General features: G+C 30.5%; 1 protein-coding gene across 1 annotated transcript in view; it reads right to left on the bottom strand.

Moving 5' to 3' along the window:
• LOC123663874 (rho GTPase-activating protein 7) overlaps positions 1-10,848 on the bottom strand; it is a 296,925-nt gene extending 286,077 nt beyond the window's left edge. Inside the window, exon 1 of the mRNA XM_045598521.1 lies at positions 10,500-10,848. Within this exon, the coding sequence (XP_045454477.1) occupies positions 10,500-10,584 (85 nt within the window). The 5' untranslated portion in view covers positions 10,585-10,848. The remainder of the gene's footprint in view (positions 1-10,499) is intronic.
• Positions 10,849-13,543: the final 2,695 nt, after the last annotated feature.

Genomic DNA, 13,543 nt, shown 5'->3' with positions numbered 1-13,543 from the left:
GAGAGGACTCCACCATTGGCAAGAGGAAGGTTTACGGAACGGCTAAGCCGATTTTGATGAGAGTTTCACTGGAAGTTTGCCGGCAAAACTTTGTGACACACTAATTTCAACGCGGGCGAAGCCGCGGGCACAGCTAGTTATATAATATTAATGAGTTCTTAAGTGTAATGCTATAACTTTTATACTCGTGACCTATATTTATACACTTTTGTTGCGTAGGTATATGATTATATAATATTAAAATAAAGTGCTAAAAAATGTAAATTACTATAAATTTAGGCTTTTTATGTTAGGCGCGAATTCGTGGAGGCTTATGTCCAGCAGTGGACTGCGATAGGCTGAAGTGTGAAGGCTTTTGATCATAAAATGCGTTCGCTTTTTACCACGCTTTTATTAGCTTGGATTGTATGTATGTATGTATGTAAGAATATATGCAATGGAATCTTTGAGCATAATTTTCACTAATTTCCAGAAGTTTGATTAATTTGGAATTTTGCACATGTATTATGAACCAATTAAAATGCAATAATTCAATAACAGTTTCCCAATATCCTTATAAGGATCGCCAGGATTAATAAATTATTTCGCGGATCTTCTGTAAGGAAGTAAGAGAGATAAAGCTGATCTGACAAGTTATTTTTAAGTTGTCTTTAATAGGCCGTATTTACTTGACTATTGTTTCGTCTACCTATGTTCTATTACGATTGGTCGATGTAATTGAAGGAGGATTTTTTTTTTCGTTCCGAGCAAACGCAATTATACAATATGAATTAAGCGCTAAGTTATGTATTTTGTAAACAAATTGTAAGAGTAACTCTTGACTTATTAAAAATAGCTTAAGTATTAACTAATTAATTTATGAAGCAAAACTTGTAAACACCATTATTAAATAACCAACCTTACTCGCATGTATTTCTTTGAAAGGGTAAAATAAAAATATAAACATCAATAAATAATGAAATAATGAAATGATATCTCTAGGTCTAATCAAAAATAGTACATTAGAAAGGCAATTAAAACTTCATTGCTAATAACAAAAGCGATTAGCGAGAATGCAAGCTATTTGATATTTGTAATCATTCAAAGGGCATTACTTTAACATTTCTTAATTACAAACGGTTAGTTACTTTGCTGGTAAACGCCTCGTCGGTCGTAAATCTAGAAATAACACATTAGGTCCCTCATTTAAACTGAGTCTCGATCAGTGTTTCTCAAACAGTGAGACAATACTCAAAATATTTATTAAAATTTGAATATTTTGATGATCAAATTTTAAATTCTATTTATATTCCAACATTTTGTGGCAGAAAGAAGTAGTTGGCAACAGACTTAACAAAAAGTAACATACATTTACATAAATAATTAGTTTAAAAAATTCAAGTACAAAGAGTAAAAATAATTAAAACGAATGTTTTATTTTGACTTGGCTTTTTCAAATAAAATAACTATCACAATGTTTTACTAGAAGCCAGTTAGGTAACAAAGAGCTTATAAATATAATAAATACATTATTTTAATCCTTGGAGATAAGTAAAGCTATTTGGGAAACACTGGTCGAGATGATCTAGTAGCCTCCAGCGGCTTGGAATCATTTTTGCTTAAGTCTGCTATTAAATGTCCATAACGACTATCGTAAAGTTACTACTCATTTACCTTCGTAATTCTTGTAATTATTTAAAATAATGATTTTTTTTTTCATTTTATAAGTTTTTAGGTCGGTTTTAAGTATAATGCGGTGACATCTGAAGGCATTTTTTGAGGATTTCGAATGATCCGATAAGATTTGAGTTGGCTATTGTGGAATATAATGTATAAGTTGCAGAATAAATTTCAAATTTTATTTACGATTTTTCACTATAATTACCTCTTTTGTCGTTAAATACCAAATTGTATAATTTAGTATTTATAATATTTTAGTTTAAATTGTTGTCTATTGTAGATTAATATGGATATTGTAGACGATGAATTTGACGCAACAATGTAGGTTTCTGCCTGATTAATATTATTTCCGCGGCGCCTCTTGTTGCTCGTTTGTTCGTCGATCATTTAAAAACACATTTTATACTACATTATTGTTTTGTATTACAATACTACGCCAAGTCGCGTAGTATGAACATAAAATACATAACTTTTGCTTAGTACACAATACTGAAATTTTAAATGAGAAATGACTAATATACATACTAAGTTTTCGTAATGAATGTTTAACTTATTCAAATAAACGAAAAATATCCAAGTGTTCAAGATGCCACGGTCTTGGATGGGTTATCGAAATTTCTACATCTATAAATATTATAACGCTTCAGCCTGTAATATCCCACTACTGGGCATAGGCCTCTTTCCTTATGTAGGAGAAGGATCAGAGCTTAATCCACCACGCTGCTCCATTGCGGGTTGGCGAATATATTCCCTACTATGAGTAACGATCGCTATCAGGTGTACGTGATAACAACACGGGCTTAACGTGCTTTCGTGGGGACCCACAAGGACTGCACAAACAACCAGACCACGGCAAACACCTATATGGCCAATACAAATGTTTATCATGTGCGGGGATCGAACCCGCAACCGCCAGCGCAACAGGTACAATCCATGGTTGTAACCGTTGCACCAACGTGGCGTCAATATTATAAGTTAACACTTAATTAAGTACTAACGCTGACTTTCCTTTCGTCAGCATAATTTTAAATAAATAAAAAATTGAAAATTTTGAAGGTTATTAATCTTTATAAGAATTTGAAATTAATTTCGCGAAACAGGAGAACTTATCATAACATGTATACCATAACATTTATACCTTAACATGTATACATGCGCATGTACCTACATGTAAGTATTACTTATAATTATTTGTATTATACACATGTTGCGAATACAAGTTTTAGCAGCCCTACTTCGTAATAGCGTTGTCGCGCATGTGCACTGCGTCACGTGTTAATGGACTTAACACTCAGCAGTGCTAAGAACAAGAATCGCTTAACCATTCATATGGCATAGTATAGAAAACGTTATTATTTTTACGTTATACATTTATTTGAAATTCAACTTCAAAAGAGATATCCAGGGGCAAGTTTGTTGGTAGCGTTTGTCTTATGTTTTGATTGTTAAAATCCGTAAGCATTAAACATTGACGGCTTTGCATTTGTTTTTTTTTAACCTTTGAGGCGATAGCAAAAATGTCAGGTAGTCGCCTACGGTTTTTATTTTAACAAAAAGTTTCAGAAAGTATTTGAAACTCTTTAATTTCAATTTAACCTTTAAATTCTTATATTATTTTCTGTTGTTTTGACAAAAAGGTTAAGACAATCATTTATAATGACTAAATTTAATTTAAAAAAAATATACCTAATTATTAATTTAAAAGTAATGTGAATTGTAACAAAGGTTGTTTACTAAATATATTTATTATATGTATATTTCTTATACTAAATTTGAACTTGTATGTAAAAAAAAAATATCTGTGTAAATAAAACATTTATGACAGAGAATTTTCCTTTAAGTACTCATTATATCATATCAATTAATATTATTTTTTTATTTTATTTTATCAAGACTTGTCCCAAGTCCCAAGAAATAAAATATAATTTAATTACAGAGTAATGTATCGAATATTTAGATTCAATTTTATTATCTTATTAAAAATAGTTTTAAAAACCTTGTTCTACTTAACTTCAAGCGAAAATAGTAAATAGTAACTCATTATATAAATCCTATAACTGTAATACCTATTTCTTTTATTTTTAAAAATATAACTAGTAAATAATTGTGTTTGCTCGCAAACGAAAAAAAACCGACTTCAATTACATCGACAAGTAATACAATGTAGATCGACGAAAAAATAGTCAAGCAACTACGCGTTATCAAAGATTACTCAAAAAGTAGTAATCAGATCTCGATAAAATTTATATGTGACCACATGATAAACATCAGCTTTCGATTAAATTAAAAATTATCAAAATCGGTACACCCAGTAAAAAGTTATTACGGATTTTCGAAAGTTTCCCTCGATTTCTCTGGGACCCCATCATCAGATCCTGGTTTCCTTATCATGGTACCAAACTAGGGATAACCCCTTTCCAACAAAAAAAGAATTATCAAAATCGGTACATTCAGTAGAAAGTTATGCGGTATAATACAACGTAGGTCGACGAAAAAAGCGTCAAGTAAAAACGCATTATTAGATATAACTCGAAAAGTAGTTGTTACATCTCAAATAAATTTAAATGGAACCAATTGGCACACACCACCTTTCGATTAAAACAAAATTTGTCGAAATCGGTCTACCCGGTCCAAAGTTCTGATGTAACATACATAAAGAAAAAAAAAAAAAAAAAAACAGTCGAATTGAGAACATCCTCCTTTTTTGGAAGTCGGTTAAAAATGTTACTTTAATCTTGATTCAACAAATCTGACAAATGATCACAACATTCACAGCCAGCCAGTGCTTCGACAATAGTGTTAATATAATGTAACATGGTTTAAAATGTTATATACTTAATTAATAAATTATTAATTAAAACTGATGTTACTTATCGATTCCTAACTCATTATAATCTGCATTTCAAAGAAAACAACATTTTGTTACCTTGATCTATTTTAATATAAATTTATAAATAAATTTGCGTTAATCAATAAATATGGAAATAAAAAATATATCTATACGAATATTATTAAACTCTTTAGTTTGTTTGTTTGTTTGTTTTTTTGAACGTGTTAATTTCATGAACTAAATGTCCAAATAGAAATTATTTTGTGTTGGAAGTAAAGCACCGCTAGATATCAATCTATTTATCAAATAATCAACATTATTAGTCTTTTCGTATAAAATAATAATTGCAACAAATATTATTATTTAGAATAGTGATATTATTTATAATATATATAGTTTATTTATTATAAGAGTAATAAATAATAAACATACACTTTATTATGCCCTTTATATCGATTTAAAAAGAAATATTTTTTTAGTATTTTTTTTTTTTTTTTGTTATGATATCAAAGTATTTCCGGGACACATGTTACCCTTTTACCATTTTAATGGTACAGAAAAGTTGCCAAGACGCAACGATTACGTTTGGTCATTGCCATAATATCTTAGTTATCGTTTTATAGCTTAATTATAATTGAAATTTTAAATTTAGAACTGTATTTTTTTACTAATTACACCGTTAATTAAAATTCTAATAATTTAAAATTAATTAATTGTGAATACATGTTTGTTTGTACTTGTAATATTTATTGTATTTTTAAGAAAAGTACCTAAAACACTGTTAGTAACATGTTTTTTTTTCTTTCTATATTAACACAGGAGATCATCAAATACAAATACACTGACAAAAAAACAAGTTTTAGATTACGATAAGTGACATCATTAAATCAGGGTTGCTACACAACTATATTGTGTAAAACCAAAACGCTTCTAAAGCCGTGGTCAACCTAATGACAATATAAATCTCTTATCGTCAATGACATCATCAACAGGGCTACCACACACAAACAAATTGACACATCCCCAGGACTGCCACACACGAGATATCTGAGACATCTCGAGGATTACTTAATCTGTCAGTGATTAGAAACCATAATTTCGATTACAAAATAAGGGTACGATTATTTGATTCAAGTATGGCGACATATCAGATCAATGAATACTTGTAACTCAAACCGTTTCTTGTTTTGTAATTGTTATACAAGTTTCATTAACATAATTAATTAATGAAACCGCGAGGAACTAGAAGATATTGATATTATTTGACAAATATTAAATTACTTAGAACTTAAAATACTGGAAAATGTGAATATAAATGTATCCAGCCAAAGATATTTTGAAATTTCATATTACACAGACTAAACAGCTCTTGAGTAAATAGTTTGTTTTCAAATAAGGTCAGCTATTTTGTTTATTTACTTGGGATAACATCGACATGTAACGATCAAATGTATAGTCGCATTGAATGCATTGTAATATGTATGTGTATACGTATAAATGGAAGTTTACAATGCAAGGCTCTTTTTACTAATGGTACTGGACACGAGATATTTGCGCAATATACGATGGACTTAACAATTACTGCGCAAGGCCAGACCATAGAAACGTTTGTTATTGCACAAGTTTTTTTTTTTATCTTAAGCTATTTAAGAAATCGAATATTTTATAGTTAATGGCAAAAAACTATAAGTCATTGTTGCGAGGTAAAAAGTTAATCAAATACGTGTTTAGTATGAGAAGAAATAACAAAATCACATTTAGCAATGAATGATGTCATAATTATTTCAAATTAAATCTATCGGTCGGAAGAAGTGCTGTAAACACTCAATCTAATAAAGTTACGCGTACAGCTGGTTTCGTACACTATTTTCTTAACTAACAACCTGCATATTAAGGTGTGAATAAATTGTGTGCAGTTAAAAGTAATTGTGCTCAACAGAATCCAAATGAACATCAAATGCTCGCACGCAATCCTTTTGGTATTAGCCTTAATTGACCTTCGCGTTACCGATTTCACCGTACTATCCTATTTAAGAATGCAATAACATATGCATTTGTTCTGCAAATTGCTCTTGGAATTTATGACCTCAGGCGAAGTCGTAAAGATCCAGATAGTAATATATAAATATATGATGCGCAGTCATCGTCATTACCATTAGCATCCCGTGATTAAATGTTATATCCGCTATACTATTTATCTGATTTGATACGAATTCATTATCATATTAAAATGGAATTATAAAAGGTCAAATATCGTCGTTTTTTTTTAAATAGAGACTTTCGTTTTAATTTAGTTCATCCTTCTGCTGAACAAAAGCCGACACCTAGGTATACATACGTGAGCATTTTACTAATGACTGAATATAACCGTATTTACTGTTAAACAGTTTAAAACGTCAATTTAATTCATTTGCTTTCATGTCAATGAGGTCACAAGCCTAAGAAATGATAAAAGTGAAGTTTTGCCTCTAAGTGTTGTTAGACCACAATCCGAAGTCGAAATGTCACGTGGGTGTTTGAATAGTGATACAGTATTATCAATGGAATTTGAATGAGCTTGTAACAATGGTGCTGACCTGGTATTGACACTGAGACAAGCGTAAGTAGCTCGAGAGAGTTTCCAAATACAGATGCTCGACTATCCGAATCTTTGTTATATGCATTCACTATTCGTATAATTAACGCGAGAAAATGTATTCAAATTTCAATTGATAATAACAAAACAACGTAAGTAAAATCAGACTGCTGGTGACTAAGTGAGATTTTTTTTGGTAATTTCTGTCTTACTTAATATTTTAGTTAATCTATTTATATTATTTTATATGGTTATATTTAAGTAAAGTGTATTTCACATACTTGTATGAATTTCGATATTTTTCGAGATTTAATTACATACGTATGTTTATCAAAGTTTGTTGCATTCCTTCAGAAATTATTATCAAAATTTTCGATTATCTAGATGCATTAATTAGTCCAGTTAATCGAATCTTCATAACATCAAAACTGCAATGTATTTTTAACCGACTTCTAAAATGGACGGAAGTTCTCAATTCAATTGTATTTTTTTACACAGACACACACACACACACGCGCGCACATACACATCAGCCTATCGCAGTCCACTGCTGGACAAAGGCCTCTACTAGTTCGCGCCAAAAATGACGTAAGCTCATGTATTTTTTATGTTTACCTCAAAACCTTTTGGCTGGGTGGGTGATTTGGTGTTTTTTTTTAATCGAAATGTGGTGCGTGTCCTGTGGTCCCATTTAAATTTAATTTAGATCTAACAAGTACTTTTCGACTTATATCTAATAATACGCACTTACTTGACTATTTTTTAACCGACTTCAAAAAAAGGAGGATGTTACTCAATTCGACCGTAAATATAATTTTTTTTTTATGTATGTTCGGGGATAACTCCGTCGTTAATGAACCGATTTTGATAATTCTTTTGTTGTTGGAAAGGAGATATCCTTAGTTTGATACTATGATAAGGAAACCAGGATCTGATGATGGGATCCCAGAGAAATCGAGGGGAAACTCTCGAAAATCCGTATAGCTTTTTGCTGTATTTCATGTGGTCACATTTAAATTTCATCGAGATCTGATTACAACTTTTGGAGTAATCTTTGATAGTGCGTATTTACTTGACTATTTTTTCGTCTACCTTCGTTGTATTACTTATTGATATAATTGAAGTCGGTTTTTCTTCGTTTGTCTGTAAATACAATTATTGGTCCACCTACGTTGTATTATACCGCATAGCTTTTCACTGGGTTTACCGATTTTGATGATACTCGTTTTAATCGAATGCTGATGCTTGTTTTGGAGTCAAATTTAATTTGATCGAGATCTGATGACTGTTTTTTGAGTAATATTTAATAACGCGTTTTCACTAAACTATTTTTTCGTCTACTCACGTTGTTTTGTTTGTCTATGTAATTGAAGTCGATTTTTTTTTTCGTTTGCCAACAAACAATTATTTAAATCTTTAAAACAGTCTCAATTTGTGGGTTAACAATGAGTGTCTTACACCGTCACGGATGAGGAGCTCTAGCGCTTAAAAAATAGTTTTACCGTTCATTAAAAGGTTATCAACTGGCAGAAGTGTATTTTGTGTAATCTCAACATTACAAAGCACTTTTACACGTTCTTGCAAAAACTTGCCATCGTGAAAAACTATTTTTACACAATTTATAGCATCATTACCTCTGATTTTGATAACTTAATCGTCGATCTCATGTGAAACCGCATCTTATATAATTACAGAATTTTTGTATGTAACACATACAGTATTAGACTAGTTAACCTTGAACCAAGTTGTACGTAGTTTGTAAATCTGAGGCCTAATACGACGCCGGATTGTAACCTGATCAACATTTGACATTTCATCATGGCTTAAACAAACCTAGTTGGTTTTGATTGGGAATGATTTCTTCATTTGTTCATATGTCGTTATTGCATCTTGAATTCCATTCTTGAATTACAATTTCGACAAAATTGAAAATAAATATTGGGCTTGGGTAAGATTTATTGGCAACAATTTATCTACGAGTATTTTAGCCACGTAACATAAAAGACACAAAATATACGTTTTTTCTTAGAAGACAGTTTTTAATTTGTCATTCGTAAAATGTAAATTTCCTAAAAGACATTTAAAAGGTGTTACGAGGAAAAAAATCAGAATAGGTATAATAAATTATTTAATAAGAAAATATAAATACAAAAAAATATAAATACAAAAAAAGTGAGATTAACAATAAAGTTTTTAGTTTAGTATTATGAGATAAAGACGGTTGGCAGATGATATCAAACAAACATTCATAACTCATTTGACAGCTATTATTGTCTTTAGTGTATTCAAGTTAAATAAGAGGTGGCTTCAAGAATCTAGTTCACCTTGACTATTATTTCCTATTAACTTACCAGTGAGCGTAACATCGCATTCAACAAATATTATTTTTATAGCTACTGATCTTGAAAAATTCCTCTATTTGTATTGATATATTATTTCTTATTTATTATTCTTTTGGTTCAACAAAGAGGTCTTATAACTTATATTTATTGTTCAAGTTCTAAATTAGTTTGAAAATAAGAGCGTTAAGCGATTGACCTTTCATTGCGATCAATAATTATTATTTAAGCATTTTAGTTGATATTAAAAAGTATATTTATATTAACAGTTAAATTTAAATTGAGAATCTTTTAATTTACAGAATTATGATACAGGCACACAAAAATAACTAAAAAAAATGTTTAAATCAACACGTATGCCATTAACCTATTAATGAATCAAAAAATAAACAATTTTTACAGTTGTACCTGTATGTAGAAAGTATTCACACTTCAAGTGACAGGTGTAATACATTTAAATGATCTATATTTACCGCCGAGCTATTACGTACCAATTTAAAAGAAAAAAAAAATCTTATACTAGCTTTAACTAAAAACTACGAATTATCAAACACCAGGATATTTCATAACTTTTAGTTTTAAGTAAAAACCGGTACAAACTGCTTTTTTCTTTTAATTCAACTTACTTCGCACGGTCTAATTTTTGATTTTGTCGGTTATAATATTATTTAATAACTTTTTACTTTATTTGATTTTATATTAATAAAGCTAGGAACAATTTAACTTTTTATAATTATAGCCGGTAGGTATATTAAATTCCGCGTTGTCGCTTATTACTAAAAAGTAAAGACCGTTAATGATATGACGCACGTATTCGTAATTGATTCCTGTATCGTTTTGACTAAATAAAAGTATATACAATCAACGACTTGAGACAACAAACTATTTAGGAAGTAAATAAAGTGTGCGGATACCACACGTAACGATTTCATACTAATTTCTGCGCTTAAAATAATTCATAATTTATCATAATATTGTGTAATAATGCAATAATTGAAAATATTTTAATATCATATTTAAAATATTTAAATGATAAATTTATGTTATCGTTACGCGTTCATTAAAATAAAATAAAGTAGGAAACAATGTTAGGTACCGTTTTGTAAGGATAAAGCAAATAACTCGTCGTCTTGCAGCCATCGCAGCTCGCTAATTATAGACATATCAGCTTCGTACGACATCAATGTGTCATGATAACAGCATAACAACAATCCCACCGAAACACCAGCTATTGCTATGTTACACAAAACAACACAATCGATATCGGTATCATCACAACACTAACACGGATCCGCCGAGCGGAACGTCAAAACATTTTTATGCTACTTGATTTATTCGTACGAAAAAAATCTCGCGCCATAACACCGTACAGCACTTTTTTTTTTTCGAAAACGCGATACGGATTCACGCGCTCAATCGCTCGTGGCTCGTTACGAAACGTCAAAATGTGACAGCTGACGTTTCGATCGTAAACTTGGGGTGAACGAACGAGATGCGCGTAAGCACAATACTCACGTGCACTGCGCGTCGCCGTAGCACACTGACTGAGTTGGACCACAGCAAGTCGACTCGACTCTAGCGGGGGGCCGACATGTTACGTCCTTAAAACGATACATCATCGATAACTCCTGTTAAAAAAATCGATAATTCGACATCACTAAAATCGCTACCTCATGTAAGGGCTAACGTCCTGGAGTTTTACGATCCTGAGCAAGTGTCCATTAAAATTATTTTTATTATTTTGGCAGCTTATTTGATGGTAAATTTATGTGATTTTAACGGTGCAATTAGATTTGCTTACCAATCCAGCTGAAAGTTTTATTTATTTGTGATTAATGTGCCTCAGATTAAATACTTTGTTATCTGCGTAGTTTGAGAAATCGTTTAAAATTATTTTTATCGATATTTTTACCTGGAAACCACAACTTTTTTTGATAAAATGTTTGGAAAATGTTCTTAAATTTACTTGCAACGAATTCGCGTGATTTATAATAGATTTGTTTTTATTAAAAATATAAAAGCATTCAAACAGACAAATAATCTAGGTGTATATAGTATAGTATACAAGACACAGAAAGTGGTTCCTATTAAAGACAAAAAAAAGATAACAATAGGCATCTAAAGAATAAGTTATACAGAAATAAAACCAATCATTGTACAAAGTCACAATGATTCAGGAATTAAAACACGTGAATTTCAAACCGAAGGTCACGGGTTCATCTCCGAGCAAGCACCCCAGTTTTATAAGTGCTTAATTTATGTTGGAGCTTTTTGTAAATGAAAACATAAACATTGTGATATATTAGACGTTTATATTACTAATATAAAAGAAAAGTTGAATCAATCATCATGATGGTCAGAGCTCACCTCAGCCCAGTAATAGGATTTTTAAACGCCGTTTTTGTGTATATTGTTTTATACTCGACATGCAGTTAAAGACGAATTACTTATATCACTTCCTACGTTTTTCTTCCTATTATTTTAATCACTATAGGAACACGTGAGCAGCATTATAAAGCCGCGATCTTCTGTAAAGTTCTCTAGATTTACAACAAGATTTTTGAAGGAAAACTTCTGTATGATGTTCTGAGAGCGTTACGAAAAGTGTAATCGGGCGAGGCGAACGGAACTTGAAAAGGAGATATAAGTTAGTGAAGATAGAGAGAGTTACGTTTCGTTTATTACTTAGGATTAATAAAGAAGTTTAACTTCAGTCGTGTGGTCTAAATCACAGTCGTTACTTCTAACGTGCTCTACCTCATAAATACCTTAAATGCTCTAAATGATTATTATAATATCGAATGAGTGAACTACAATAACCTAATCTACAACAGAGTTCTAAAACAAATAATAAAATAAAATCTAGTCGGAATTATTATTATTATATTATAACTAGCTGACCCGGCGAACTTCGTATCGCCTAACACAAACTTTATCGTATGATATTAAAGTTCAAATTGACTCTTATTATCACAAATCTTTTGTATGGGAGTATAGAAAAGTGTTGTTTTTAGAGTTTTTCAGGAAATTTAATTTTTTTTTTTAGAATTTTCTCTCTCCGTAAGAACCATCCTCGTACTTCAAGGAATATTTTAAAAAAAGAATTAGCGAAATCGGTCCAACCGTTCTCGAGTTTTGCGCTTAGCAACACATTCAGCAACTCATTTTTATATTATAGATATTAGAAAATTCTTAAAAAGTATATTTAATTTTTCGTTCATTATTTTCTTTCAGAACCTATAATAAACATTGTTGTCATAAGTTAATTAAATTTAAATTATCTGTTATTGGATGATTTTATTTTATAATTAAAGAAAACGATTCGTACGTAAGTTAATATTAGTTAAAGGAAAATTTAAATTTTATAATTTTATCTTTCTAATGTTTACATACGTGCACACTCAAACTCTTCTCATCTTATTTGAACAATGTTATCAGTAACCTGCACACTGATAATACCACTTAAACACTGTCGGAGCCAAATTACGAGATGCATCTTGCGTCATGATGATTAAAAATGTTTCGTAATAAATAAACTCTGTAGTGATGCCATCTTTTTGAAGAGATAATTAGTGTTCAGCTCGCTACTAGAATTCTTAGATCTTCATTTTATAAAGTCTGTTTTAGTCATTTATATTTCTTGAAATATATAAACTACAATTTCACGTGAAGATCATTCGTACCATAAATAACTGTAAATATTTAGTTCTTAAGTTGTGAATTCTAATATTATTGGTTAAAGTAATATGGAATACTTTTGTAATTAAGTGAAAATTAAATAAATATCATATAACACACATACGGTCGTCTGTTCCTATGATAAGCAACTGTTATAATTTTTTTTTATTAATATACATAGAAATAATACATATATAAATACAAATATTGTATTACACCCAGACTCAGGCGGGAATCGAACCCGCAACCCGCGGCACAGAAAGCAGGGCCACTACAAATTGCGCCAACGGGCTAGTCGGAAAATTACTTTTCAATTCCCAGTTTATTACTGGCGACATTTCAACAAGAAATAAAAAGTTGTGACTTATCTTTTTAATCAACCAATTCTTCTTTATCTGTCAAATATTTTTATTCGTCACCGGTAAATCTTTTGTGTTGACAAATAGTAAATAAAGAAACATT

The sequence above is a fragment of the Melitaea cinxia genome, chromosome 21, assembly GCF_905220565.1.
Source record: "Melitaea cinxia chromosome 21, ilMelCinx1.1, whole genome shotgun sequence".
Lineage (NCBI taxonomy): Eukaryota > Metazoa > Arthropoda > Insecta > Lepidoptera > Nymphalidae > Melitaea > Melitaea cinxia.
This window is presented reverse-complemented; position numbering and strand designations above follow the sequence as displayed.